The 27,529-nt window shown below is 42.5% G+C and overlaps 1 protein-coding gene across 7 annotated transcripts in view; it reads right to left on the reverse strand.

Annotated features, from left to right (window-relative positions):
• The window catches only part of KLHL29 (kelch like family member 29), a 387,294-nt gene that overhangs the window by 35,096 nt on the left and 324,669 nt on the right, over window positions 1–27,529 (reverse strand). For all 7 annotated transcript variants that reach the window (XM_077782446.2, XM_085576261.1, XM_085576262.1 and 4 more), the window contains 3 exons: window positions 21,147–21,346; window positions 14,169–14,428; window positions 1,520–1,718 (listed from right to left, as the gene is read on the reverse strand). In XM_077782446.2, the coding sequence (XP_077638572.1) occupies window positions 1,520–1,718; window positions 14,169–14,428; window positions 21,147–21,346 (659 nt within the window). The remainder of the gene's footprint in view (window positions 1–1,519; window positions 1,719–14,168; window positions 14,429–21,146; window positions 21,347–27,529) is intronic.

The following is a 27,529-nucleotide window of genomic DNA, read 5'->3' on the forward strand; positions in this document are numbered from 1 at the left end:
ACGTGTGGGGCAGGAGCGAGACTGCCAGCAAGAGGGATTAGGAGCAGCAGCAGAGAGAAATGCGTCTGCAGAGTAATGGATTATCGTCATTCTTCATTAGCATTTTCAAAAAATATATTTGTGTCATTCAAGCAAGGTTACTCTCTTAAAAGTTATTAAGATAAAGTGCTCTACGGTTTAAAATAAATATTTCTCAGTAACAAGAGATCATTATTTTTGCGCCGTACCAGGAAATCTAATCACCTGTGCAAGGCATAACTTGATTATAATCAATGACCTCGAGAGGGTATGTGACATGCAGCAGCGAGTCCCCACAAAGGGTGTTTAGAGATCCTTTGTGCCTCCATGAATGCTGTTGATATGCAAAATAACATGATTCTATATAATTAGACTCTGACCTAAAAAACTATAATCACCCTCCTTTACCCTGAGAGAATCACTTTTCCCTCATCAACAAGCTTCTGGAAATGGATCACATTACACCTACAATTTTATATACATAAAATAAGCACTTTTCAAAAATCCCTTCAAACATCACACCATTAGTTGTCTTCAATGAAAGACTTTTTAGGGTAGATTGCTATTGAAAGTCCTCTACACTTCGTCCTTCTGAAAGGTGCCTTGATGAGGCAGTCTCCCGAAGCTGCAAATGCCGTGGTTTGATATGCCATCTCCGTGCCACATTAGCATCAGTGGCAGTGACAGAAAGTTTTGTCTGGCTTTCTGTTGTACTTATGGGAGGCACAAGTACAGGCAGCATGTTAAAACCATTCACCTGCTTCATGAGACCCCTTCTTGAATGCTGTTTTCCTATGTGGTATCTGCACTCTCTGTTCAGTGAATATTTAGGATATTTCTCACATCACCTTGATGTGGGCTCAGCTGGCAAGGTGGGCACTTATGGTTTTTCCATGCATTTTTCCAGAAAGAAAAAATAGGTGTGAAACTTTTTAAGACTCAGTTCTTCACAGCTGATGTGTTTTTAAAAGGGAATATGTTATGCGTGATCAATTTGTTCTGGAGGCATTAAACAGTCTGATCTAGTACTCATCAGTATAAAGATACCATATTTACACCAACCTTACCATATGAAAATATTACACTTACAAAGGGCTGTGAAAGTGCAGGTGTTTGATGAATATTAGACAGATGCTCCCCACAAGAGGCTCCATGGCAAAAAAAATCAAATTATTCACCTATTTCTGCAACTAGAGAAACTGAGGCAAAGAGGGCAATGGGTTTATTTTCAGGACAACAGAGGAGTGTTACAGTCTCTGTCAAAGATAATACTTCTTCAGATTTAGGCTGTTTTTAAACCCCAGTTCAGGAGCATATATCTGAACATCCATGTCCACCCACTGGGAGATGCTCCCAAATTCTGAAGGAAAGTAACAGTGGAAAGTTGAGAATGAAATATCAACGAGTTCTGGGAAGGAGCCAGGGTCTGTGCCCTGTCCCAGGGCATGTCCAGGAAATGTGGAACCAGGGGGTTGGTGTGTTGAAGGATGTTTTGCTTTACCTGCAGAGAGCCTGGGCCGGGTCCTCGGTGTCTGCATCTCCTGGCGGGCGTGTGGCAGCATGTGATAACGTTTGGCTTCGTTCACCAGATCCCGGCAAGCCTCTGAAGACTTTATCAACTCCTCATTGTCAACAACATTCAGCAGATAGCTGGGATGGATGAAGGGGAGCCGCACCACTGCCAGCAGCTCCGCAGCATACTGTGAGGGGTGGGAAATAATAACACATGCAGCCTTCGTGTCAGAGTTCAGCCACTTGGCATCTCCACTTCCTTGCCTGTAAACCATCCCCTGTCACCCAGCCTGGAAAGACACTTGTCATGGATGCTGCATACAAGCCCTGCCTAGTGAATGAGTGGGATGGAGACAATTCAGCTCTCACAGCTTCCTGGCTCAGGCTGGGTTTAGTCCCAGACACCAAAAATAATCTTCAAAAGGTGGCAACTCCTGTTATACAGAACTGTATGGAAGAATTTTTTGGAAATAAAAGCTCATTTTGAACTGAAGCTGAATGGAACACCTTTTCCAGTGGAGACATGGAGTGAGCATTTGAGTTATCTGAATTAACCTTGAAATGCGAGTATGGTTGTTGCATTGTAATAAAAACCTCAACAAGTATTTTCTGACACTATAAATGTGAAACAGAAGTCAGTTAATAGGGCAGATTTCAACAACTCTGGTAGAGCCTGAATGATGTCAACCAATTGCTAATAATCTTTCAATTAGTAGAGTTTATTTGTTGGTGAAACAAATTATGTAGCTCTAGCTTTTAGGGAAGTCTGACTCCAGAGGGTGCTATAGAAATACTGACAGTAAGTTTCATCTTCTAAACAAATACATTAAACCTCATAGGGTAAAGGACATCTGAGCAAATGAAGCTGTCTGTCACCAAACAAAGCTTAAAGGAGAACAAAACCCCAAGAGAGAAAACTGCAATTGGAAAAGCAGAGTCCATCCCCAGATAATTATTTTTATATATAGTTGGTTATATCACAACACTGTATGAGAATACAGTGAAAAGCAGAGCAATGGGAAAACATGGAACTCCAGAAGCAAGGCAGACAAACAGGATGCAAACTAAGGGTGAGCAGCAAGAAAAGATAATCATCTGTTACAATAAATATTCATAAAGCTGCAGCATCCAAAGATCCCAACTGGGACTGAGGCCAGGATGCAAATAAATATTCCTGAGGTCCGTGCTGGTCCCAAGAAACTCTGGCCGCCAGCAGCATCTGCTGGCCTGCAGATGCCTCTGGTCTTCCAGAAGCCACTTGGCTCTTACTTTCTTTTTCAGCAGCACGCCTGTCCCTGCAGTGTGTGAGAACCAAGTCACAGCAGGACAGGAGCAGGAGCAGGGGCACAGTAAGAAGGGAGAGCAGAGATATGGCCAGAACTGGGTAATGGGCTGGCCAAGCAGGTGGAGGATGCAGTGACACGTGTAAGCACTTCTAGGGCTTCCCCTTTCCCCACCCAAACTGAAGAAGCAAGCTTAAATTTGGAAGGAAAACAAAGGATGTCTCCTCCAAATTCACACTGATCCCCTACTGGAGAGCCACATCACCATGGTGCAAGTTCTGTCAAAGCAAAAAGGCAACAACCTGTGGGGTTGTAACAGCCGAGCCCCACATGTGCCTGCAGATCTGTGGCCCCAGGAAGATGAAGGGTCTCAAGCTGACTCCCAGTCCCCAGCTTATTAGCTCTCTTACACACTAGAGCTGACAATTTTAGGTACAGCTTAAAGACTTGAAGCCTGGCCACTCTGCAACTGTTTGGGGATAAAGAAATTGTTTGATGATGCAAAAGGGATGGAAAAGCGACAGTGCTTTTGTGCTGGGGAAAAAAACCCCCTGTGAACAGTTTGTTCCTGACTCCTTGCTACTACCTCTAGTGTGGCATAGAGCCAAGTAGGGCTTGAGATCACTTCATCAACCTCAAAACATAAAGGAAGACACTCCTCCCTTGCTGAAATCCATTTCTGAGGTGCTTTCTAGGAGGTACAAGGGCTGCTCCTTCCCTGGAGCCACAAATGTCAGGCACTTGGCTGCATATATCTTAATGTCATTACCTCGTAAGACAGGAAGCAGTGGACATATGGCAGTGGGTGGCAAATCTCTGACTTCAGGAAGTCTTTTTTTAAGAAGGTTGGAGGCGTTTAACCTTACATGGGAGCCAAAATGAAACGTGGCATCGGGACAGGGGAATAATGCGGAAAGAAGGAACACTGCCGGTGAGTGAGGCAATCCCACGGGGGAGGCTAATTCCCACTACAGGCTGCTCAGGAAGCAGTACAAGTTGCTAAAGGGCAGTTTAAATAAAGTTGTAAAATGTATGGAGTGAAGACAGGAGCCAGCACCTTGCTGTGGTGTGGTGGGACATCCCAGAGCCAACCCTGACACTCCCGAGGCTGCTCTGCACTGGACACACAACACAAAGCAGTGCCAAGCACCAGCACAGACAGCTCTGCCACTACACGGGGACATGGTGTTCCACTTACCACCATGTCCAAAAGCTGACTGCCAATTAGCACTGGGAGAACAGCTCCTTTCTGTCAGGGATGGGACAATTCCCATGGGCCCAGTGGAGTTCCTGCTTCCATTTCCCACCTTTGCTTGAATAAATGGGGCAGCATTGCTCCCTGAGCACAGTGAGCTCTCCCTCTCGCTCACCCACCTCGCTTTAATTAGATAAGTGAGAAAATGTGATTCTGTTTCTCTCCTGAATTCCCCCCTCCTTTCTCTCCTCTTTTGTCTGAGCTCGTGGCTTATTTTGAAGGGGAATAATAATTAGAACATGCTGCTCCCTTTCATCAGCTAGAAAGCTGATGTCACATATCAAAACCGATGTCACTTTTCACTCTTATTCTTCCCTTTGCTCACACAGCTACAGAAAGCTGGCTCTGTGTGTGTGTCTGTGTGTGCACGACCACACACAGCCACGACTCGGGCTTGGTGCTGAGAGCATTAAGGGTACATAGAATTGCAGTGTTTTTCACCAAGGGATTTAAGGAGTATGAACCATGGATGCATCTTCACAAGACAGGAGAAGCTTTTATAAAGCAACCTCTTTTCGCACCAGTTCTTTTAAGCACTATAGTCAAGGGTGAATTTCATTTAGCCTCACTGATTTAAAAATATTCAAGTGATTTAGGCAATCAGCAGCCTTTTTCTTTTGGATTCTCCCTTATGAAGACTTCCCAGCACTGTTAGCTATGATTGTACTAAATACCCTGTTACTATTATCCTTTTCATTTAAGACTGGAATAAGCACCATAAAGCATTTCAACCTCCTTACCATCTGTTATTTGCTCTCCATTCTCTCTTGTCTTTCCACTGTGCCTTATACAGCTATGAAACATCTACTGCACCTACTGATGTTACCAGTTATCACTAAAGCAGCAGAATACATGCACAGGGCACATTGCCAAATTCATCCACCTCGGGTCCCTGGAGTCATGGTTTGTGCCTGTAACCCTGGGAATGTTTTCTTCTCCTTGCTTGACTGCAGGTGCTGGCTGGACAAGTAGAAGTATTTCTCAGGTCTTTGTTGGGAATCACTCTACAGCCTGCATTACATGCCAGGGTGAAGAAGAGATTATTAATCCCTCTTCTGGGCCTAATATTAGGAGTTATCAATTCATAAACATGTAGGACCACACCTTAGACTCCTTGAGAATGGACACCATTATGCAAAAATCTAAATATTTATTGTTTAAAATGCTAGCCATCAGGGCTATTTTTTTTTCAGGTGATGTGAACCTCATTGTAGCTCCTCTTGGGTGAAGGGAGCTGCTCAGGTTTTGCACCAGCAGAAGATCTCATCCATAAAGTCCTTGCTGAGTGATGATGCCAGATACCCTATGCATGGCCAGGGTGATTCTGCAGGAGCCAGAGCACTGCTGCCACATGAGTAAATTCTTTGTGGACAGTCACTGGGACACAGCAGAGCAGAGGCTTCTAAGAGATGCTATCTGTCCTGCTTCAAGGCACAAATTTTAGTGATTTTTCACTGATTTCAGTTGCTGAACAGAAAGCAGGATCTTCCACCGGTCTGTAATCACAACTGTATTTCATATGAAACAGGGAGAGAAAAATCTTAAGAGATCTTATCTTTCCCTAATTAAACATTTCCAGAGAGGGATTCAGCTCTAGATTCAGAAACCTAAATGGGTTAATACAAGCCAAGTATTTACTTGTCAGCCAGACATGTTATAATTAAGAGAGATTTAGTCAACACACTTAACAGTCCCCAGAGTAATGTAAGCTGAGAGGATGCACTGAGCACCAGGGGAAGCAGAGATTATCAATGTCCCATTCTGGGTCAGAACTGTGAGCCACCAGATCCTGGGAAAGGGATCGTGTTCCTCAGACCATGTCCCACATCATGGCACACTAAGATGTCTACAACGACGTGTCAATCCAAATTGGAGGGCAATTAATTCTGCCCTGTGGTGGGAATTTTTGTGTCCACTTGTCCTGGGTGAGCTCAGAAGGTTGTGATCATGCTATGAGGAAGCTTAAGTGTTACCACTGGGTCAGTGTTGACTCTGAGGAATATGTGATCAACATGATCAACAATACCTTAAGGCTGACTTGTTCCAGCCTTTCCCTAATAATCTGTTCACACACAAGTTGTTCCCATCTCATTAGGCAGGACAGTACTTGAGCAAATGAGACTACAAAAGCCTCTAATGCTTTTTGTTTTATTTCTGGCTGGTAGTTTGAGTGCGAACATTTACTTTGCTAAACTTTTCATGACATTTCTTCTCTACTGATTACATCAGTATTATGGATGCTTGCTTGCAAGTGGGCTTTGTTCTGGCATCTTCACAGTCTCAGTAACAAAACCCACTTCACTATCATATTAAAAATAATCTTTTTATTCTCAAATCTCTAATTCAGTGAAATCCTCACAAGTATTTTCCAAAGGGACTCTCATTGTACTACACAGACTTGGGTCACAACAGTATACAGTTAGATTTTAAAGGAAGTATGTCTACTGCTACAGAGTCATACTTCTTGCTCCTTAAATGCTCCAATGGGAAGCTCTCAAGATTTTTAACATTTTTGAAATAATGCCTAAAGAGGTCAAAATAATGTTTCCCTTATGCCTTATAATTCATCTGTTGCTCTAGTTAACTATTCTCCCTACAAAGGCCCCTTTGTACCTTCTGCCTAGAGAAACAGGCTTCAGCTAGAAACACAAATACAGAAGTAAATTACTCACATTACGACAGGGTTTTGCTCCAATAAACTTATGTTTCAGCCCTTTATGCATAATTGCAATAGTTTTCAAAACATTATGAAATAGGAATATATATGATTCACATTGAAGGAGAATTATGTTGTTTCATAGCAACCCTCGGTTCAGACTTGCCTCATGTTGTGCACTGTCCCAGTGTGAGAGCAAGATGGAGGAAGCCATTGGAGGCAGATCTGAAGCAGGACCAAGTCCCCACTGTATTAGACTCCTTCAAATGAGGGCTGGGCATGGTAATTAAAAGCACTTGGCTGTGGCCAGGTAACAAACTGCCCAGTGGCCCATGCCAATGGTGACAGCTGGGGATGTGGCACAGTGACCTTTCAAGCTAGCATGCTGGAAAGGTGACATGAGTGGTCCCTTCCTATCACAATCTCCAGCCCAAACCAGGCTTACCCCACAGATTACCCACCCTGATATTCAAAATATTGCCATCTCGCCATCTCTGAGTTTCCAAATGCAAGCCCAACAGGGAGCTGGCTGGCTGGGGAGAGCAAAAGCTGTTGGTACACTGCTTTGCCATTCTCAATTAAGTATTAAATATTTTTTGGCTAGATTTTCCTAGTGCTGCCCTACTACTTGGCAATAAGGGGACTTGCTTTGATATATCTAACCCCTGGATATTACAAAGACACGCTGTGTTTCCAGTAAACTCCTGCACATGCCTACACCCAAGGTCATATCAAAGCCCAACTAAGCTTTCTGCTGCGCTTGGAGTACTTACTAATCACCCACATTGACTTCTTGGAATTGCAGTGCTGCCTTCAGATTAAACCCAAAGGCTTGGTAGCATGTCAGCCAACAGCCTCCTAATATCATGAGATAAACACGTGGCAGAAAATCTGGTTTGCAGGCACTGGGTTCAGCTGGTGGCTTGGTGGCAGAATGCCATGTGCATAAATCTCATGCCCAGCAAGAAGGAAAGAGCAGCCCCTCTGTCTTCCTGCAATCAGGTTTCAACGTGACATCTTTATGGCAGCACAGCTGACTAAACACTGTAATGTCACCAGTGAGTGACTGTCCTGTTCTCCTGTTTGCAAAGCAGCTCTCAGGTTGGTATTTCCAGCAGTAATATGATGAGAGGCTTTTAAATGCACAGGAAGATAAATCATTGATCCATCATACTTGGAATCTGCCTGGTAAGGATTAAAAAAAGCCTCGCTCTTACCATGCACTCTCTAGCTTGCTGACTAAACACTATGAAGTGACCCCTTGAAGTTCCTGCAGATGATACCAGGGGTAAGGGGTGTTTCTTTTGCTCATGGGCAGTCACTTATTCAAACACAGCAAAGAATGGCCCTCAAAAGCACTCTGCCAACAACAAACTAGCTGCAGCTTCCCACGTACTTCACAGAACCAAGTAAACTTCTCCATCCCTACAACACACTGGGCGTGTGAATCCATGTGCCACAACTCTCTAAAATGCTTCTTGACTAGAATATAAAATGATTTTGCTCCTGAATGCTGGGGCCACATGCAGCACAAGGCAAGGGAGTGCTTCTAGATATGGGTCTTTGTAAGGCCGTTGCTTCAGCAACAGTGAAGAAAGATTTGTAAAAAACAGGAAAATGTATTGGAAAAGCCACAAATGAACAGACTGATCAGACCGAGAGACAAGGGAGCTCCTCAAACCAATTAAAACTTCAGAGAAATAATTCTGTAGATTTTCTGTCAAGGGTATTTCTTTAATAAAACTTAAAAGTTTAGCAGAGAGGGAATTTCAGGAATTGCTAATGTCACCTGCATCCTCTTTTTTATTTAATGCAGTTCCTTCCTCCAATATATAGCTAAGGGCATGTTCCTGGACTGATTCCATTTGTGCTGCTGCCTTTTCTTCTCCCTCTGTAAGCTCGTATGGGAGCTGAGTGTCTGCAAAAGCTTCATTCAAATTGGAGCTCTTTGAGCAGCCCATCCCCAGGAAATCACAGGGGTTACTGCTCATCCCTTGCATTTTTCACTTTCAGAGAAATTGAAGCTTCTTGTACTTTCATTATGGCATCTTTCTGTATTTGTCTGCTCTTCCCACAAATGGATTTCAAAGCACCAGGATAGTGTAGGCTTTTCAAAGGAGCCTAATTGAAGTGTTACAGTGTTAGTGCCTAATTCACTTAGGCTCCCTTGGAAGCATCCTTTTTCACATTTATTCCAACACTCTTTCCTGAAAATTCATGCCCTTGAGTACATTGATTGATCAATTAATTTCTTATTATGATCTACTCAGTAATTTGTACATGCTGGTATTGGCTATCAGCTTCTATCATTACCTCCTTGTCATCACAGAGCAGAGTTGGAATTGTCATTGTTACCTGTCAGATTCTCCATTTTACTGAAGCAAACTGCTCTTCTGCATGGAGGCTCTTTAAAATGTGACTGAGAAATAAGGGATCTTCCATGTGCTCTCTCACAGTCACCAACTCTTTCTCCTCTGTAGCATCTTGCCTTCAAACTGCCACTCTCTGTCACTGCCAAAATATAGCTTATGGGCATTTGTAGCTTTTTTGACATAAATCCTCTTCCACTTCTCTCCATCACTTTTCCTTACCCACACTGACAGATAGCTTACAGGTGGGCTTTGTGTTTGCTTAGTGTTAGAGTAATTTACCAAGTCTCAAATTCAACCCAGTGGTCCTTACTGTTGTAATTCCCATGCATCCTTCCAGGCAACCCCCCTCCTTAGGGCTTCAAACACTTGTAGACATTTATCCCTCTTTAGCTGTCATTAGGCCAAGTCATGCATATTCACATCTTTTAATCTTTTTTTTCTCACATCACTTCCTTCAGTCTTTTAATCATTTGTGTTGCTCTTCTGTAAATTACCTCAAATTTGTCTACGCATCTCTGGTTCTCAGACACCATGAAGATGCTGTTTAGATAAATGTGCCTCTGAGGACTCAAGTTCATAAAAAGCTTGTTAATGCCTTTATGGTGGAGACCTTTTGTATTGCTGCTGGTCACCATGATTTTAAAGGTTTGGAAAAAGGGCACATGATGGTATCCGTGCAGAGTGCAACAAAAAGTGCCTGTCATTCAGCTGAGCCTCTTGTCCTTTATTAATCACTGCAGTGTCTGCCTTTCTTCTACCACTTCTCTGGGCAACTTGTTGAAATGTTTGCCCTCTCCTCATGTCTTGTCCCTCCTCAAGGTGAGAGGGAAACTTCATGCAATGGGGACTCTTGCTTTGCCAGGTTTTTTGTTATTAATAAACATGGTAGCATGTTTTTTTATCTCAGAGAAAACATATGACTTTGGACTTGGAAGAGAAAGTGGGACTGTTTCCAGTGAGCTTTGGTATGTCTATGGTTTGGACAGGAAGCCAAATGCCATGCATCCAGCAACTTCCCATCCTTCCCATCCCATGTGGATGCGGGGCATGACTCTGAGAAGCTTCGGCAGTCGTCAGTACCTGTGGACAGTGTGGCTCGTTATCCACTGAGTCCTCCCAACAGCCCTCATGGGAGGCAGCACTTCCCTCCAGCTTACAGGGCAAGAAATGGGAGCAGAGAGGTGAAACAACCTGCCCAAGGCCATGCAGAGAGCTGGGGGGTGTGCTCAGGTGAAGACTCTGTGGGACCTGGCAGAATTCCTTCCTTGTTTGGGCAGCTCAGACCGTGCTGGTTTCAGACAGCAAAGCCTCCATTATGCAATATATTTTTTGCATGAGTTTGCTGGAGTTGTAATAAGCTTATCAAGGGGATAACTGTTAGGATAAACCCTGCAATCTCATCCATCAGTCAGGAAGAGAAATAAATAGGAAAAAAGAGTAGATTCAGCTTGCCCAGATGTGTCAGTCAGATGCAGGCTCTGCACTCAGTGACAGCAATCAGAATGACTCCTGCAACCAGTGCTCTGTGTCCATTGGAAATTACCTACTAGACCTGACCTTACCTCTCAGACTGCTTTTTCTGGGCAGACCAGTTTTAAAATGCACTACCAGCAGCACTAAGCCAGCTTTATAAATGTTACCATATGAGCTGGGGCACTGCTCCAACACGCCAGGGGGATGCAATTATTTACCAAATCCTGGTATAACATGTGACTCTCTGAACTGCTTCTTTGTCTTACGCAGATGATCAGCAACCCTTAAAGCACTGCTGTTCTCTCTTTGTAACAAGGCTCAGGTGCTGTCTTTTGTAATGCCACAGAGCACTTTTATGAGCACTGTTCATATGAGCACAATGTGCACAATTAAACATCAGCCAGAGCACAGCTTTTCAACTTGCCTTCCAAGAAAATCCTGTTTTCTTCCCTGTCACTGCCCTGCAGCCTAGTGGGAAAGAATTAACAAAAGCAGAAACAGCCAGACATCTGAAGAAAAGCTTTTAGAATGGCAGAGAAGAGCAGGTAGACAGCAAACAACGCCTTTCCAGGAGAACAGGAGGCTATGTTGAAAATCCCCTTCCCAGAGGCTTTCAGCAGGGCATCGGGCAGGAGGGGAGGCAGTGATGGATAAGTTGTTGAAAGAGCACAGAATGAGGCTGAGGTGGGGGAGCACAAGTGGTGAGATTTACTGTCCCCAGGCACTGCAGAGTGACACAAAGCCATTACAGCACAAGCAGTTCTGGAGGGCTGCAGCTGCCCTGGGGGCAGAGGGTGGCGATTCAGAGAGAAGCTCCTCTGCAGGGATGTCTCTGCTGAGAGAGCCCCTGCCAGGCTTGCCAGGGAAGATGGACATGCAGGTGAGATGAAGAGCACAGTCCTTTCCCTGTTTGTGCCAGACCTCCACCTTTGGGAGAATCACCAATGCAGGACTTGGAAGAAGCTGACAAAGAGGCATTTTAGTTACCTGCCATTGAAGCTATTGAGAATAAAAATGTGACAATAGAGCCTGAACTGTCAAGGTAAAGGGAGATGGGGAGACTATGGAGAAAGGGGCTCTGGAAATCCATACCTGGAAGGATTTAACTGCCAGCATGACTCCTGGGAGTGAGAAATAAAACCAGACTGGGTCACCTGAGGAGTGCAGTAGAGCTGGAGTGATGTCTTGGGACTGCTGCAATTCATGGCAACCATCAACCCTCCCAAGACACCCCAACGGTCCTGGTGTCCTCCACCCCAAAGAGTCTAAAGGCAGCTCATAGAATCTATCTCCAAACTGTGAATAAAATAAAAATATCCATGCACAGCTCCTGCAGGAAGGTTCATCCTGTGTTCAGTATTGCCATGGCTGCCCAGTTCTCCAAAGCTCTGAGCAGCCTGTGCATCTCACAGGAGCTTGGGCAGTTCTTGGCATGGTGGGCCATGCTGCACACCATGCACAAATTTTTATTCATCATCATCTTCATTAGAAGTAAGATTATTTAGGTCTATCTTCCCTCCTATACACCATGGAAGCTATTTGTTCCCAGGCTCTGAAAATGCAGAAGTCATTACTGTAAAGATGGTACTTTTCATGGTGAGTGTGAACTCCTACTTTTAAAAAATAAGTACCTAACTAAACTAAGAGCTTTATAATAGATCAAGCAGCACACAGAGTACTAAGAAAAGTGGGAGCTACTATTTAAATAAACTAGCTTAGTGGTAGGACTAGGCAGGAAAATAGTTTCTTCTTGGTATCTTTCATAGTAATTTATTCAAAACCCTTATCTCTGGATAAATACAAATTAAAAATTAAAAGTTCCTGTAAAGTAATGCATGAAACTAAAGCACCACAGAGAAATTTGGAGAAGCAAATAGAACTGCCATAATAAACTACAAAAAGCACTGCAGAACCAGGACAGAGGGCAAGGAAACTTGGGAATAAAAAAAACCCAGAAAAGCAACTCAAGTGCAACACGAAAGGAAGAGAGAGGGGGATGGCGGTGGTGGCAGCAAGAAAAAAACACCACTTAAAAAAACAAACTCCCAACACTGCCTCAGCAGGATGCAGAAGGAAATATTTAAAACCACAATCTTGAGAACATAATCCAGACTGTCTGGTGAGTGACACCTTCTGCTGGCACCAGGCAAACAGGCTCTTGCTGCAGGGTTCCTAAACTCCAGCCCCTGGGAACAGTCCCTGAGGTCATGTTAAGTTTGGATTGGCACAGAGCCATCAAACTTCAAGCACTCAGGGAAACACGCTGTAAACCAGCATGTTTATCAAGGCCAGCGTGCATTTCAGTGAGTCCATGGTACTGTGTGAATGTTTTAGGCATAATAACGTTGGGCAATGCTAAATGGCACTGCTGGCCATGGAGGGGGTGCTCAGAGCGTGGGGCAGGGCCCTGGCACAGGACTGTCCTGCTGAGCCACAGCTCCTGGGCACACAGGGAACAGTGAGACCTGGGGCTGCAGGCTCTGGCAGGACCAGGAGCTCAGCTGGGGAAGCAGCACAGGCAGCAATGCTTGGCCTGGCATGCAGTACCCCACTGTCCTTAATGCCCTTATCCAGCAGCCTGGGGAGAGCAGGAATTACTATTTCTCCCACTTTAGAGGTGAGATGTGGATGTGCAGCTGCTCTGGATCACATCCAATGGCACATTTAACATCCAACTGCATGTTTAGGTGCTTGAATTCACATTTCAGTTAAGAAGGTACAGATTGTCATGATGTAGGATGGCATCAGCAACATGGCCAAGTGCCTCCCTGAGATACAGTGGTGTCCATAAGCAACTGTCCACCTAAAGACAGCCAGAACTGTGACTGGGGGTCAGCAGAAACAACTCTGGCCTCTAAAGAAGGGGAAAACAATCTTCCCCTTATGGGGTCTGTGCAGAGAACTGGCCTCCAAATTGAGAGGTCTGGGGTTCAGACCACAGAGTTGACTCAAGGCAAGTAGCAGGTTTTTAGATATCACCAGGGCTGACTTCTGGTCCCAAGGAAAATCCCCAGCCTCCAGTCACTGTTTCTAGTATTATCTCAAGATAGTGCCAGGAAAGTTGGAGACTCAGTTTCTTTAGACAAAAGCAGACTGCATAATTCATATGGTTGAGGAAAGGCTAACTCTAATAAATACATAAAACCCAAGGGATTATCTAAGCAACCAATAAAGATACAAAATCTTTTTTTTATGAACTGGAGTTATACTCATTCAGTATGTGGCATCAAAAGAAATACAGATTTTCTGACAGATTTTTTATTTCCTGCTGTTACTAAAATGCATCCCTTTAAAGCAGCATCTCACAAAACTGTAATTCTTCTCAATTTATCTCTGACTGAGCCTATAGTCAACAACTTTGTACCATGCATGTCACAAATGAGATTTTCATTCTAAATGATCGGATGTAGGGATCAGATTTTGAAATTACATACATTTTGTGCATAGCCTGCATTCCCTTTGTCTTTTCTTTTTTTATCTGAATTGCCCACCCCATCTCCTAGACACCCGTATGGTTAAAATTGCATGAAGATGGTTTCTATTCTAAAAGAGACATTAATGGGGACAGAACAGAGTGAGGCTGCTGAGATTATTTTTACCTGAGCTCTGATGGCGGCGTCCTTCTTAATCCACTTTATCACTGTTTCATACACCAGCTCCTCTGCTTTGGTGTTTAGGCTGTCATTGGACATGTAGGAAATGAAGTCGTCTTTGGAGATATTAAGGATCTCTTCTTGGTTTGCCACCTCTGGGAAAATTTGCAGGGCATAAGCTTTGGCCATGTTGTATAGTTCAGTGCACTGCATGGCTTCAGCCATGGCTAATATTCCTAAGCAGTTGCTAGCAGTCAACTGTTTTTCTAAAAAGGGCAAAAAACAAACAAAAAAGGCAATTGAGAATTATTAAAAGCAAGATTAAGATTTGTTCCAAGATCATGAGAAAAATAAGTGTCATGGACAAACCTCCAACCCTAATTAATTGCAGGGAGTTAACTAGAAGAAGCACCCTGGGTTAATTTGGAACTGGGGCACAAAAATTGAGTTGGAGATGGGGAGAGAAATGTACTTTCTGAGTTTGCTTCTTGTGTAAGCCTCCACAAAGCACTGGGGAAACCTACTGACATAACTATCTGGGGCTTCCCAAGGGATGGGAACCCAGCCAAGAGACTGCTGCTGTTCCTACCGCCTACAATGTTGCTTTAAGGAACAGCAAAGATGTAAACGCCAGTGCAGACACTTAAGAATAAATGCAAACAGCACTAAGGACATTTCTGAGAATGCTGCAGTCACTTTATGATAATTTTTGCCCTGTTCAGCTACTAAGCTACTTCAAAAACAAAACAAAAACATCCCCCCCCTCTTTTTTTTTTTTTTCAAAGGAACTTTGTTGCTGCTGAATGTGATGACATCCCTTATGCAAAACACAGATTATACTAACGCCTTCTGTTAAACGTTGTGTAGTGGGTTTCAAAGAAAATCATGCACAGAGGAGACAGCATTATCTCCTTCCCAGCAAACAGAAGCAGCAGCACAGTGTGTAGCTTTGTGTTAGAAGTGTGCCACACCATACATTTGACTGTACTTTTTTCCCTTTCCAGCTATTTTGAAGAAAAACCCACCAATTTTAGACATTTATAAGAGGAACTCTCAGATTCTTTGCAGCTTTTGTTAACCAAGCCACTACTAATAAGAAGACTATATTAAGATACAGAACTGAAAAAGAAAAAAGTAATAAGAGTGAGAACTGCAACAGATCACAATGGCATCGGTACCAGTGGCAGGCTCCTGTGCTGTCAGAGAAGTCTGTCACATTTGGCAGTGTCACATCCTAGTGCACTATGACAGAGCCCTGGACAGGAATGAGCAAGAACCCCATATCCCTTCAAACAAAACTCTCATCAGATTGCTTCTGCTGGAAATGCTCAGGGATTCTTCCCTGCACTCAGCCTCTGCCTTCATCAGATTGAAAACCTGCACGCTATCTATATGTGGTTTTCAATAAAATGGGATTATGAACCATTTTTTCCTATTTTTTTTTAACCTGACATGAGATTAGGAGTTTTGTGGGTTTGTTTTGCTTTCTTCTCCTCCCAACTCTTTTTATTTTCTTTTACAGATGTGTTAGTCTAAAAACTAGGTTATCTTATTTTGCATCAGTTGATTGTACTGACTCCAAGGAGCCCATTTCCTCAAGCTGACTGCAGCAGTGGCACTGTTTGCTGTCAGTAGATTCTGTCACTTAAAGACTGCCCAGAGATGGGTTGTAAACTATCTGTGAAGCCCAAAGCTACCAATTTTTGTTCTTGGAAAAAAAAAAAAAAGGGGAGGGGGGGAGGGAAGGGGAAAGGGGAGGGGCAGGGGAAGGGAAGGAAAGGAAAAAGGAAAAGAGGAAAGGAAAAAAAAAAGGGAAGGGAAGGGAAGGGAAGGGAAGGGAAGGGAAGGGAAGGGAAGGGAAGGGAAGGGAAGGGAAGGGAAGGGAAGGGAAGGGAAGGGAAGGGAAGGGAAGGGAAGGGAAGGGAAGGGAAGGGAAGGGAAGGGAAGGGAAGGGAAGGGAAGGGAAGGGAAGGGAAGGGAAGGGAAGGGAAGGGAAGGGAAGGGAAGGGAAGGGAAGGGAAGGAAAGGAAAGGAAAGGAAAGGAAAGGAAAGGAAAGGAAAGGAAAGGAAAGGAAAGGAAAGGAAAGGAAAGGAAAGGAAAGGAAAGGAAAGGAAAGGAAAGGAAAGGAAAGGAAAGGAAAGGAAAGGAAAGGAAAGGAAAGGAAAGGAAAGGAAAAACAATATCCAAAGCACAAAAAACCCCAAAAAACTAAAAACATCTTCCAGATTCCTTTCTTCTGTCTGCTGGCAGAGTTTCATGGTATACATATGGCTTGGGGTAAAGTAATCATCTAACAGAGCCCAAAACTCTTATAATTTCTTGGCAAACTCTCAAGTCAAAGGCCAATCTGCCACTGTTTCACCTTATCCTCACAGAGTTAATAATGAAGGGAATAATCAATTTTGACTCATTAAGCAGCGAATGATGGTGAAGACTTTCAAGAGTCTCTCTCTTCAGAGGACTGATTTTGCCTGTATCAGGAGTGATCCCCACACCATTTCCAGCTGAACCTGTGGTGTGCAGCAGAAAAACCACTGCTCACAACTGATTTCTTCTGATCTCTAGCTTCTCTAGCTCTAATAACACTGGGTGACTGATGCAGCCTGGTACACTGGTCCAAGCAGGTCCATCTTGGCCCTTGGAGCTTTATTCCCTCCTCTTCCCTGAGAAGCCCCTTGGTGGCAGATTCCAATGATGTCCCTGTCTGGTTCAGGAGCTATTGTGAGGCCCTGTGGAGAGGGATCCCAGGGAGATGTGGGATTAGGGGATGTGCAGGGGGATGGTGACACACTTCTCTGCACTTCACTTCTGTGTGATGGGGGCCACAGCAATCTGGGCACAACAACATCTCTTTAAGATGAGGACTGGCACGTGAACTAGAGGGATTCACTGCTGGTGAGGAACACTGACCTTGGGACAAGAGCTGTAGGCAATATGGAAAATCTCTATCCTATAGAGATATAAAGACACCACCTCATCCCCCCATTTTTCAGCTCTGACTCAAAATTTGGCAGCAAGACTCACTGTCTCTCAACTTCAGCTGTCTGTGGTGCAACTCTGCATTCACATTAATATCCCTGCACACCCATAAACAAGCAATTCTAAGTAGCAATCTGGTAATATTCTGGATTAATCTGATAATATTTTGGATGACAACTCCAGAGTGAGCAGAACCTGCCTTACCAATATTACTCTTCACTGGCTATAAAGGGAGCCTGCATGACTACTTAATAGACTTCTGCTAAATAATTACAACTCATCCCAAATGACTGCAATCCAGGGGTACTTGTCAATGCTGGCATGACAAAGACAGCTGAGGACCAGTTCTGCTCTGTCTGCTCCTGAGCTGTGTTCCTTTGGACACTGGCATGTTTACAATAATTGTTGTTTTGCCACCGTGACACTCGGCTTGTAACAACACATTTTTTTTGAAGCTTCACCTTGTCTCTGTTCAGAACACAAATGCTGACTGCTAAGCTATTCCCAATGCTCAGGGATAGTTTATAACAGACTCATGAGTGGACTTTTGGGATATCAGATGAAATCTAGTAGGTTCTCTCTGATTTGAGACCGTGCTGGATAGCATATTTGTTGCTAAGTGTGTCACAATAATGCAGATCAGCAGCTGGTATTCTCCACTGTGTTAGATGTGGCTTTGGAGCAGGATCCCGTGCAGCATCATCAGGAGACAATCAGCCTGGCAGACTGCTCCAACTGCACTTCTGGGAGCAGGGAGACTTGAGATAACACCACAGATAAACAGTTTGCAGAAAGGATTACTCATTGAGATTATGGTAACAGTACAATTGAAGCTCAGTGGTGGTTGTAAACCCCCTCTTGTGTGCATTAAGCATTTGTGTGTTCTAGATGATGATTTGGATATCACTAAAAACAGCACAAAATGGGGACATCCTTGTGATACTCTGTGTACATTCTGATGGGAAACTTCTCAGGTATTCCTACTAGTGTCAAAAAGCATGTGAAGATGGAGGATAGGTGGAAGACTATCGGATGCATTCACTGTCTAATGAATTGTCCAAAAGATTTCTCTTCCCTGTGAGAGTCATATTCCTTCCTCCTACCTCCAGATATAGTTGAAGTTGATACATAGTTTATATGAAGTGCATATATTAGGGTTTCTCCAGGGCTAGGCAGTGCAGTTCTCTGGCTGGATCAAAATTCTCCAACTTGGATGAATAAAAAAAATTGCCCGTAATACTTTCTCTTGAACTCATAAGGACCATAAAGGCCTCTTCTTTCTTCAGGTGCCTGAGGAATGCAGGTCTCTTCACTGATCCATCGTTCAGTTTTTCTCATTGCTTCCTCTAATATTCTTTCCAAACATTGATTTTGTGCTCTTTGCTCAGGAGACTACGAAAATTCAGAGCTCCTGATCTTTCCTAATTTGGTCCATGTAACTACGAGGTTCCACCAGCTTCTTTAGGCTTAAGGATGAATGCTTGTACTTTATCAGCAGCAGGCTGAAGTACAAGCTCAGAATGGAGGAAATACCTACAACATCCTGACCAGATTGCAAACATTTGCCCAGTTATCACATGGTGCCTGCATGAACCTGTCACCACCGCCGCATCAGTCAGCACAAAACTGTTCTCATTTCTCATGGTCTAGACAAATTATCCAAGGGAAACTGGTTAAGAAATCTCCCACTGACATGAAACTACTTCCCTGACATATTTTGCCACATCTTTTCACCAAAAAGTGCAAGAAAATTTGGGGTGCCTCTGCCCAAGGCTGCTGAGGGGCCCAGGATAGAGACACAAAAGATGCTTGGACATCACCACACTGGGATCCTTCTGGATCTTCATGGCTGTAAAAAGATGACCCGAATTCCCTTTAAGATTGTGCTGTGCTGTGCTGAACAGACTTAGTAATTTGGGACTTGTACTACTTTGAATTTCCCTTCTCTCCCTATTTAGACATGGACTGATGGGAAAAATTCACTTTTTACACTGGTCAACCCTCCAGAAACCCTGCAATAAAAAAAAACCCTGAGTTTTACCATATTTTTGCTTTGTACAGCACAGAGGTGGCTGAGGTGAAAAATAAAAACACAGCCACAGAGAAGACAAAATGCTTTCCCCTAAACTTTTCAGATGGCAAATGCTCTGCTGTCTCTGTAGCGCAATCAAGTCACAGCTATAAATAAAAATAAGCAATTACACTCTGTGAATTCTCCAAATGAGAATACAAAGTTCCAGTGACTCTCCATATATCATTGAACTTATAACCAACTCTACTATTTCACACCATAACGGTTCACTGAATTAAAATATTAACTATCAGAGAAGAGAACTCTCACAGTGATTCAGTGAAATAAATGTATTTTAGTTTTTTTGCTGAATCTTCAGTGATTTCACAGCTTAAACACATCCTGTATTTCTGGAAAGACTGTAAGATCTAATCATTGTAAAAATCTGGTAAAGGGAAGCTGGGAGCAAGCAATGCCAGAGCCAGAGCCTCATTCAAACTGGACAGTCCATGGTGAGATTTGAAATCATAAATTTCACATCACCAGTACCCCCTCCATTTGAGAACAGACATTGAAATAAGGGGCACATAAAAAAGAATCTCTGGCATAAAAAAAAAAAAAAGCCAGAGATTCCTTACTGATGCCTGCATTGTACCAGCCTAGTCACACCACTCATCTTGCCAGCAGGCTGGCTTAGCAGTGAAAATTAACACAGCAGTAAACTGGACTTGTTTGAGGGTTTTTTGTTGTTCTTGTTTTTTGAGAGTAACATTTTCCAAAGTCTCATCTTTCACATTCTGCAATAGTAGATGTCAATTTCAAATGAGAACTTCCCAGGGAAAACCTACAATTTATTTGGGCTTCAGAGAGAATGATGCCTCTCACACCAAGATGGAAGTTAAGGAAGCCCAAGCAGAAATCAGATGTCAAAAAAGGTTATCTGTTACTTATACCTGGGAAGTACATTATATAACATCAATTTTTTGGTATTAATAAATTTATGTTAGTTTTTAAATTATTATTGTCTTATTACAGCTATGACAGTGAAGGAGTGGCTTGTGGTACCAGCAGGAATTTAAACTACCATGTTTCAGTTGAGCTCCAGCTGTGGCTCATCTTCTGCCATGCCAGGTCTGTCTGGCTCCTGTTCTGCCCAGTAAAGCTTAGCTGAGCTGGAAATCTTGGGACTGTTTTGAAATACCTTCTGCTGGAAAGCAGAGGGAAAGTGAAAGGATCAGGATGACATGGTGCTTCTGGCAAGAATGGATTTCTCATGGCCATGAGAAGATGGACTGAGGCACTGGCAAAGATGTTGCTCTGCAGACCCTCACTGAGACAACTGCTCCCTGTGCACACAGGGCACACCAGTTACCAGGGGTGGGCACAGCAACCTTTCCTTCTACCCACCTTGATGACATTAGGCCATAGCTCTGTATGTAGCAGCAAACCCCAGAAACATTCAATCTGGAACACTGCACATGTAAAGAAGGACTTTCTCAGAAATGCAAAGAAAATTGCAGCTATTGCAATGGAGTCCTTAATTTTTTGGCAGATTTGCATTTCTTACTTCATTGGAGCCCACCTCCAAACTCTTTTGGTGTTTGACCAAGCTGACCTGGTGTAGAACCCAAAATATGCTGTCACAGTTGTAAGTAACCTGTGTGTTACAGCCTGGTATCTATGCAGAGATCATCCTCTGGGAAACAAAATGTCATCAAGATTCCAAGAGTGGAACAAGATTCAACAAAACAGGTTATACAAGTTGTGAAAGCTGTTGCTACTTAAGCAACAAGCTACACTTCTCTAGACCATTTTCAATTGGCCATCATGTCAACATTGGAAATTCAAATCACAAACCAAATCAATGTTGCTTCACTTTATTTTACTCTATTTCATCTTGGGTTTCTTCATTATCTTTCAAGAGTTGTTCAAAGACAGGTTTATAAACCTTAACATAACATTTTAAAACCTCACTAGATGCAATGATTCTTACCTAGAAATGAAACGCAGACTTTACAGAAAGTATGAAACTGGAACTTGCTGGCAGCTTCCAGTAGTGTTTTTGCATTGGCTGAATCTATGATCAAAGAACCTGTATAAACAAACTCCAGGAGTAATTCCAGGACATCCGCAGTGAGGTTGGACATGGCCAGTTCCAGCTTCTCCCCACTTCTGCTGCTGTCTCGTGGTGACCTGGTAACAGCAGACAATTAAATTATGGACATTACACCATCCCCATTTTATTGGCATTTATTGATTAGTGAGGGCTAGAAAATCACTTTGCACCTCATTATATTTCTCCATTACTTTTGTTTACGGAACTGAAGAATATGAATTTTAAAATAACTGAACTTAAAAACTTTAACTGGATCTGAAAGAGAAGAATCTTAAAGCAAGTCTTACAAAAATCTTTATTGCTACTTTGCATTTTCATGCAAAAACAGTTGCAAAAGAAAAGGAAAGGAAAGGAAAAAAAAAAAGAAAAAGGAAAATGAATGATTCAACATTAATGAAAATGAGGAACAGGATTAGCTTTCAAAAGGAAACAATACATTTTAACACCTTGGTTAACATCTCATCTTCTGTGCATAATATAACTGTTAAGGAAAAATGACTCTCCAATTTCAACAGAAAAGGTCATCTACTTTTTCAAGAATCCAGCACTAGGATAATTTTAGATGTCATGTGCACTTAAGCATACATTTAAAGACCTTTTCATGAAAAATAGTAATAACAATTACTGATATCTATTTAGCTTGAACTTCTCTGAATGTTATATTAAATTACAGATATGATCAATATGATATCTATGGTACACAGATGGCCATATAAAATACAATATATACTTATTCTAAAAAATCTATTGTTCCCTTTTAGGCACTAAAAAAAGGAAGCCCTTCATGGCAATTGCTTTGAAAACTGAATACAAGACAAGCTAGACAGACAAAATGGTTAGAGCAAAGAAGGGAGTGGGGGGAAAACAACAACCAGCTCTGCCACAGGAAGCCAGCAGCCATCCTCTAGGAGTTTCATGACTGTGGCCTATGGTTTTTCCTGCATGAAGTGCTGAACAATTTGGGGATCAAAGTATCTCCTGCATTTGAAGTGTGCATTAGTGCTTGTGAAATTATTGGACAAAAAGAAAGTCATACTGAATTATAAGGTAAGGGCCCAGTTCTTAATGCATGGCTGATGTGTCTGCAACACTAAAGACAGGTTACACCTGAAAGACAAAAGTGATGATAAATTTGGTAACATCAAGGAGGGGAGGGGAAATCTGTTGGAGTAAGAAAATAAACTCTTTTAATAGTTAGGACCATCCAGCACCTTCTCAAAGAAACATGAGCTTTTTGATTGTCACTGGACAGTCAACGTCTGCTTGCTCCAGTTCTGCTCGAGTATTGCAAAAGCCATCACACAAGTGACACAAAACCGGCACACGATGCAGCGCGACAGATACGGACTGGCCACAGCACCACTGCTCACAGGCAACGCCAGCTTGAAGCATGAGCAAAGACTACCACGAGCACTACCAACCTCTTGGGTTCACACAGCTGCCTAGAAATGTGATGGTCAGACCTCTACTACCATCACAGAGTAAAAATAAACAACACACGAGGTTCAGTTTTTTTCCCGCATGACACCCCAACCACCCATCCCAACAACACCTAAATTCATTTCGGGAAATACTTAAAATTTGCAGTGGATGCTTTGTCACTGGTCCTTCATTGACCAGCTCTGGACAAGTCAAGGGCACAGCTTTAGTTCATATGAATCTCTGATGGATCAAAACTTCAAAGTGGTTTCATTTTCAATGGAGGAGCAGATAGCAGTCTCTAATTTCTTAGACTTCTCTAAAGTAGTGAACAATGGTTACTCCCCTTCACAGGAGGAAACTGAAGCACAAGGAGACAAGATTACTTGCCTATGATCACAGAGAATCAGGAGTAAACCAAGGAATGAAACCCCATTTTTAAAATTCTAAATGATCAACTGTCCCTTTTAGTGGCAACACAGATGGGTTAAACTGTATTCTACAAGTAGATGCTAAGAACATACTGATTATGACACCTGTTGTAACCCTACAAGGACAGAGGTCTATAAGGTCTAAATCCTTGCGCTTTGCCACACCACAGTATTCTTTCTGAACTCTTGCATATGGATTCAATTCTGCATCTGATGCAGAAATCCACTGGTGGCAAACAGAAGAGTTGCCATTTCCTAGATCCTCAAAAGAATGTCACAAAATGTTGGGTTTTTTCCTTTCTCACACTCACACCCCAATGATATGCCCCATATCTGATTTATCTCCAGTTCACATACATCTGGTGCTGCACTCTGGGCTGTCAAATACCTCTTGGTACTGATGTAATTCTTGCTGAACTGCTCCCCGAAGTGGTTTCTACCTGACAGTGAGCTCGTTTTCACGTGGGCTGGTTAATAAACACACCACCTAAAATTTCATGGAGGTTTGAAGGTACCCAGCAAGCAAGAGTCAGGCTCTGCAGTGTAGGACTACCACAAGCAATTATTTATTTAATGCCACTACTTGCACTGTGCTGGCAACAGCTGTGGGAAGGACCATGCGTGATCCACTGGGAATCGCACAGTCGCACCCAGTGCGGAGACCAGGAGCACAAACGAAAGGATGATGTGACACCAATGTCAGTGCAGACACATACCCATGCTAGCAACAACTGCAAGCTGCTATTTTTCACAATAATTAAGTAATAATCTCTTTTACTTTGTAATACACCGAGCAATAAACTGCTGCTGCAATTGATTAAATGCCAAAGAAAAGCTAAGGTGTTTAATCAATCACTAGAGCCACTTACGGCAAGTATAATACAAAGCTACAGAGATTATTGATATTACACAATGAGCCAGAAATGGGAAAGAAAATTATCCCTATTCCTGCCTCTGCAATGCCTTAAATGTGTTGTGCTGTTTTCCTTGTGCTTTCTAAGCAGCGAGCTGTCTGGCTCCATGTTTGACTGGATCAAATACCAAGTAGAGGCTGGATTCAGCCTGCACAGGGAAATCAGAGCTACCCCAGCTTCCATGCCAGGGGTCTGGCTTGGTAGAGGATGAAGAATGCACAGGGAATTGGCTGAAGCAGGTCCTAATGGATCAAACATTAAGTGTCTGAAGGATAAGAAGAACATAATGTCAGGGAACAAACTGATGTCGCTGAAAAGGGAAATTCCATAGACTTCTTTATGAAATTATTTCAGTGAATCAGGTTGTAACCTTCCCTTCAAAGTCTGAATAAAGGTTTCTGTGTTCAATGTTTTCACTAATCTTAGACTATCATGTGCCCTGTGCAGTTAGAATTTATCCTTTTGGGAGAGAGTCTTCTCTTGGCTCCTCTAGAGGAACTGCAACAAAGTGGCTAAAGCCATATTACAAGAATAGAATTTAGTCCTGTAACTGCAAATGCAGTGGATCTGGGAAAATCTGTAGCAATATATAGAGCTGTTCCCCAAATAGCTCATCCTATGCCACAACAGGAGGAGTTTTGTTGGTGACATCAGTAAATGCAAACATTTAGAGAAGCCTCTTACCAGAAAAGCCCTGACTTCCTGCCTTAAGGGCTAAGGAAAGTCAAGAGTTCTACCCGGTGCATACACTTCTGATCCCCAACTCCTGACACAGACATGAGGTGTTTTGGGGATTGAGAGCCTGCCTCCTTCATGTTTCAGTCTCACTTGAAGCCAGTCAACACACCCTTATCATCCATGGACATCATTAAATGTGGCACATTCTGCTATTTGCCTGGCGAACTCTAAAGTTTAAACAGAATGATGTCATTTTATTGGCCTTGTAATCATTGCTCATATTATAAAGGTCACACATTTCACATTGTGGCAGAAAATCAATAGCTCTCCCAACAGCCTCTGGGGGAAAAAGTTTTGCTTCTGAAGAATAATATATAATAAACAATTTTAGTCCTTACTTTATCATGGCTATAATCTTAGAGAAAAGCTACAGTAAAAATCTGGCAAAGGCTGATATATAAACTCATTAAAATTGGGAAGTGATTTAGAACAGGACTTTTAAAAAGATTTATCTTGAGCTAAACAGCAAAGAGATTTGTTTAGGTCTACATTTAAACAAGCTCCAAGAGCTCTTTAACAGCTTAATTTTATGGTAGCTGTTGGGGAATTCTTTCAGATTTACAAATCATGTATTTCTCCAGCAAGGTGATAGACCTGAGCAATGTGCAAGCAGAACTGAACCTGCAGATAAGCAGGAAGCACAGATATCCTCTGAATGGGTAAGGGGGGAGTTACTGAAAAATATTCTGATTGTCTGGAATAATTAAATCCAACAAAATCAAGCGAATGCCTTTGAACATAGTTTGGCTGCTTATCCTTTAACTAAATTGTTTCAACCAGAAAAGACAAAGGCACAGGGAGCCCTTTAAAGCAAAAGATGGCTCGATTACACTCTCAAATAATGAATCAGAATCAGTGTCCCTTTCTGTTAACTAAAATATAGGAAAGAGCAAAAATGTTTAAATACCTGATAGCAAGAAAAATAACCCTAATACTTCACCTGCAAGATCTAGTAGTGGAACTGACAAAATAAAAATTAGAGAAATCTACATTTTTTGCTATTTGTTTGTCCTTGAAACTAATTTCCAAACATGTAATACACACATACAAGAATCAGCCATAGTGCTTTCATGTTTAATAGTGATGCAACTGAATTTTTCTGCATCTTGAGTTATAAATAGATGTGTATCTGCATTTTTCCTGCATTATTTGTATCAACACGTTCCCATAACAGAACGTCTGTGTGATTCTGTTCAAAACATTTAATAGTGAGATGCCTTGATTTGCAAAGCCACATTTAGAGTCTGGATAAAGTAGCTGTGTAAGTGAAACACCGCGAGCGCATCAATTTGTCAATTTATGGACAGCGCTACCATCTCTCATTCAGTCTTCCCTCATGGTTTGGATATGCTGCCTTTAACTGGCTTGCAACATTATTTTGACTGACTAATGGTTTGGCTACAGCTTCACTCAATTTTAGATCAAATACGAAAAGCTACCTATACCCAGTGCAGATGCCAGCCAACTCTCTGTTTACAAGCTACAGTCACAAAGTCAAAACAAATTCTGGATGTTCAAAATGGAGCCATCTGCACAGAATAAACATGAAAAATGTGAAACATTTTATGTAAATGTACATTATTGCCTAGGAACAGTTGGTTCAGCTTCCACCCAGACTGCCTGGTTGAGAACAGGAGGACTGACAGAGTTTGTGACACCTATTTACATTCCATGCCATATGACTCACCATGCCGTAGACTCAGAGGTATGACGTGTATTGAAGCTTTGTGCTTCAAAAGGGCACTGAAATAAATGATTAACATTTAAAATAAAGACACACTTAGAACTGTTATTTGTGATCTTTCCCTGGACAAGTGGGACTTTTTCCTTTTGCCAAGGTCCACCTGTGAGCCCACCACTACTACCTGCTTCTCCCAGCAGGAGACAGCAGGAAAGAGCTAGGTCTATAATATAACCTCAATTTTGTTCATATTTCACTCAGAATCTATCTTTAAGAAATAGAAAACACACTTGTTCTGGCAGTGTAAGGAAAAAAAAAATTGTCTTTGACTATCTATGGCTCAGGGTCTCATACAACTCAGGGATCTGAGTCTTGTCCACTAAAAGCAAGTGTTTGAGCTGACAGGACGCTGCAGAATTGCTGGCAGCAGAGAGGAGCTCCAGCTCCATCCTGGACTGAGGAAACTGAAGCCTGTATTTTGGGGCTGGTCCCTCCCTGCACGGACCAAAGCAATGGCCTGTCTCATCACCCAGCTGCCTTTTGGCCTCTCCACCCCAATGCCTTCCCAGTATTTGCCCTATCAGCTCAACATGCTGATCTTGCTGGCTTGTTTTCATTATTAGGAATATAAATGCTTACTCTAAAGTAATTGTGTTCCCATTATAAGAGAGCTACATATTTTCTACCAAGATAGACAGGGCAATAAAAAAAAATCAAATTAAATTGCTTTGTTCCCTGGACAGTATTTAGGACTCCAGAAAACAGGAAAACCAAGATTTTCATGTAAGATGAAGCACTTAACCAAAGAAAAGCTACTTCTTTTTATCTCTGTCAAATTATTTTGATTACCAAAAAAAGAACTCCAGACTGGGGTAGACAGTTTCTCATGAGGCTTAAGAGTCTGTTAGCTGTGTGCTCATTAGAAACTGCTGCTCAAGTTGACACAATTTAGACTGAATATCTTGTTTATTGTGGAACTTTAACTTTTTACTTTAATCCTTAAAGCACTGAAACTTCAGGCAAAGAAGAGAGTGCAATGATGCTGCATTTTAGCTGTCCACTATTTGATTTTTTTTA

The sequence above is a fragment of the Lonchura striata genome, chromosome 3 (assembly GCF_050655825.1).
Source record: "Lonchura striata isolate lonStrDom1 chromosome 3, ASM5065582v1, whole genome shotgun sequence".
NCBI classification, from domain to species: Eukaryota; Metazoa; Chordata; class Aves; order Passeriformes; family Estrildidae; genus Lonchura; species Lonchura striata.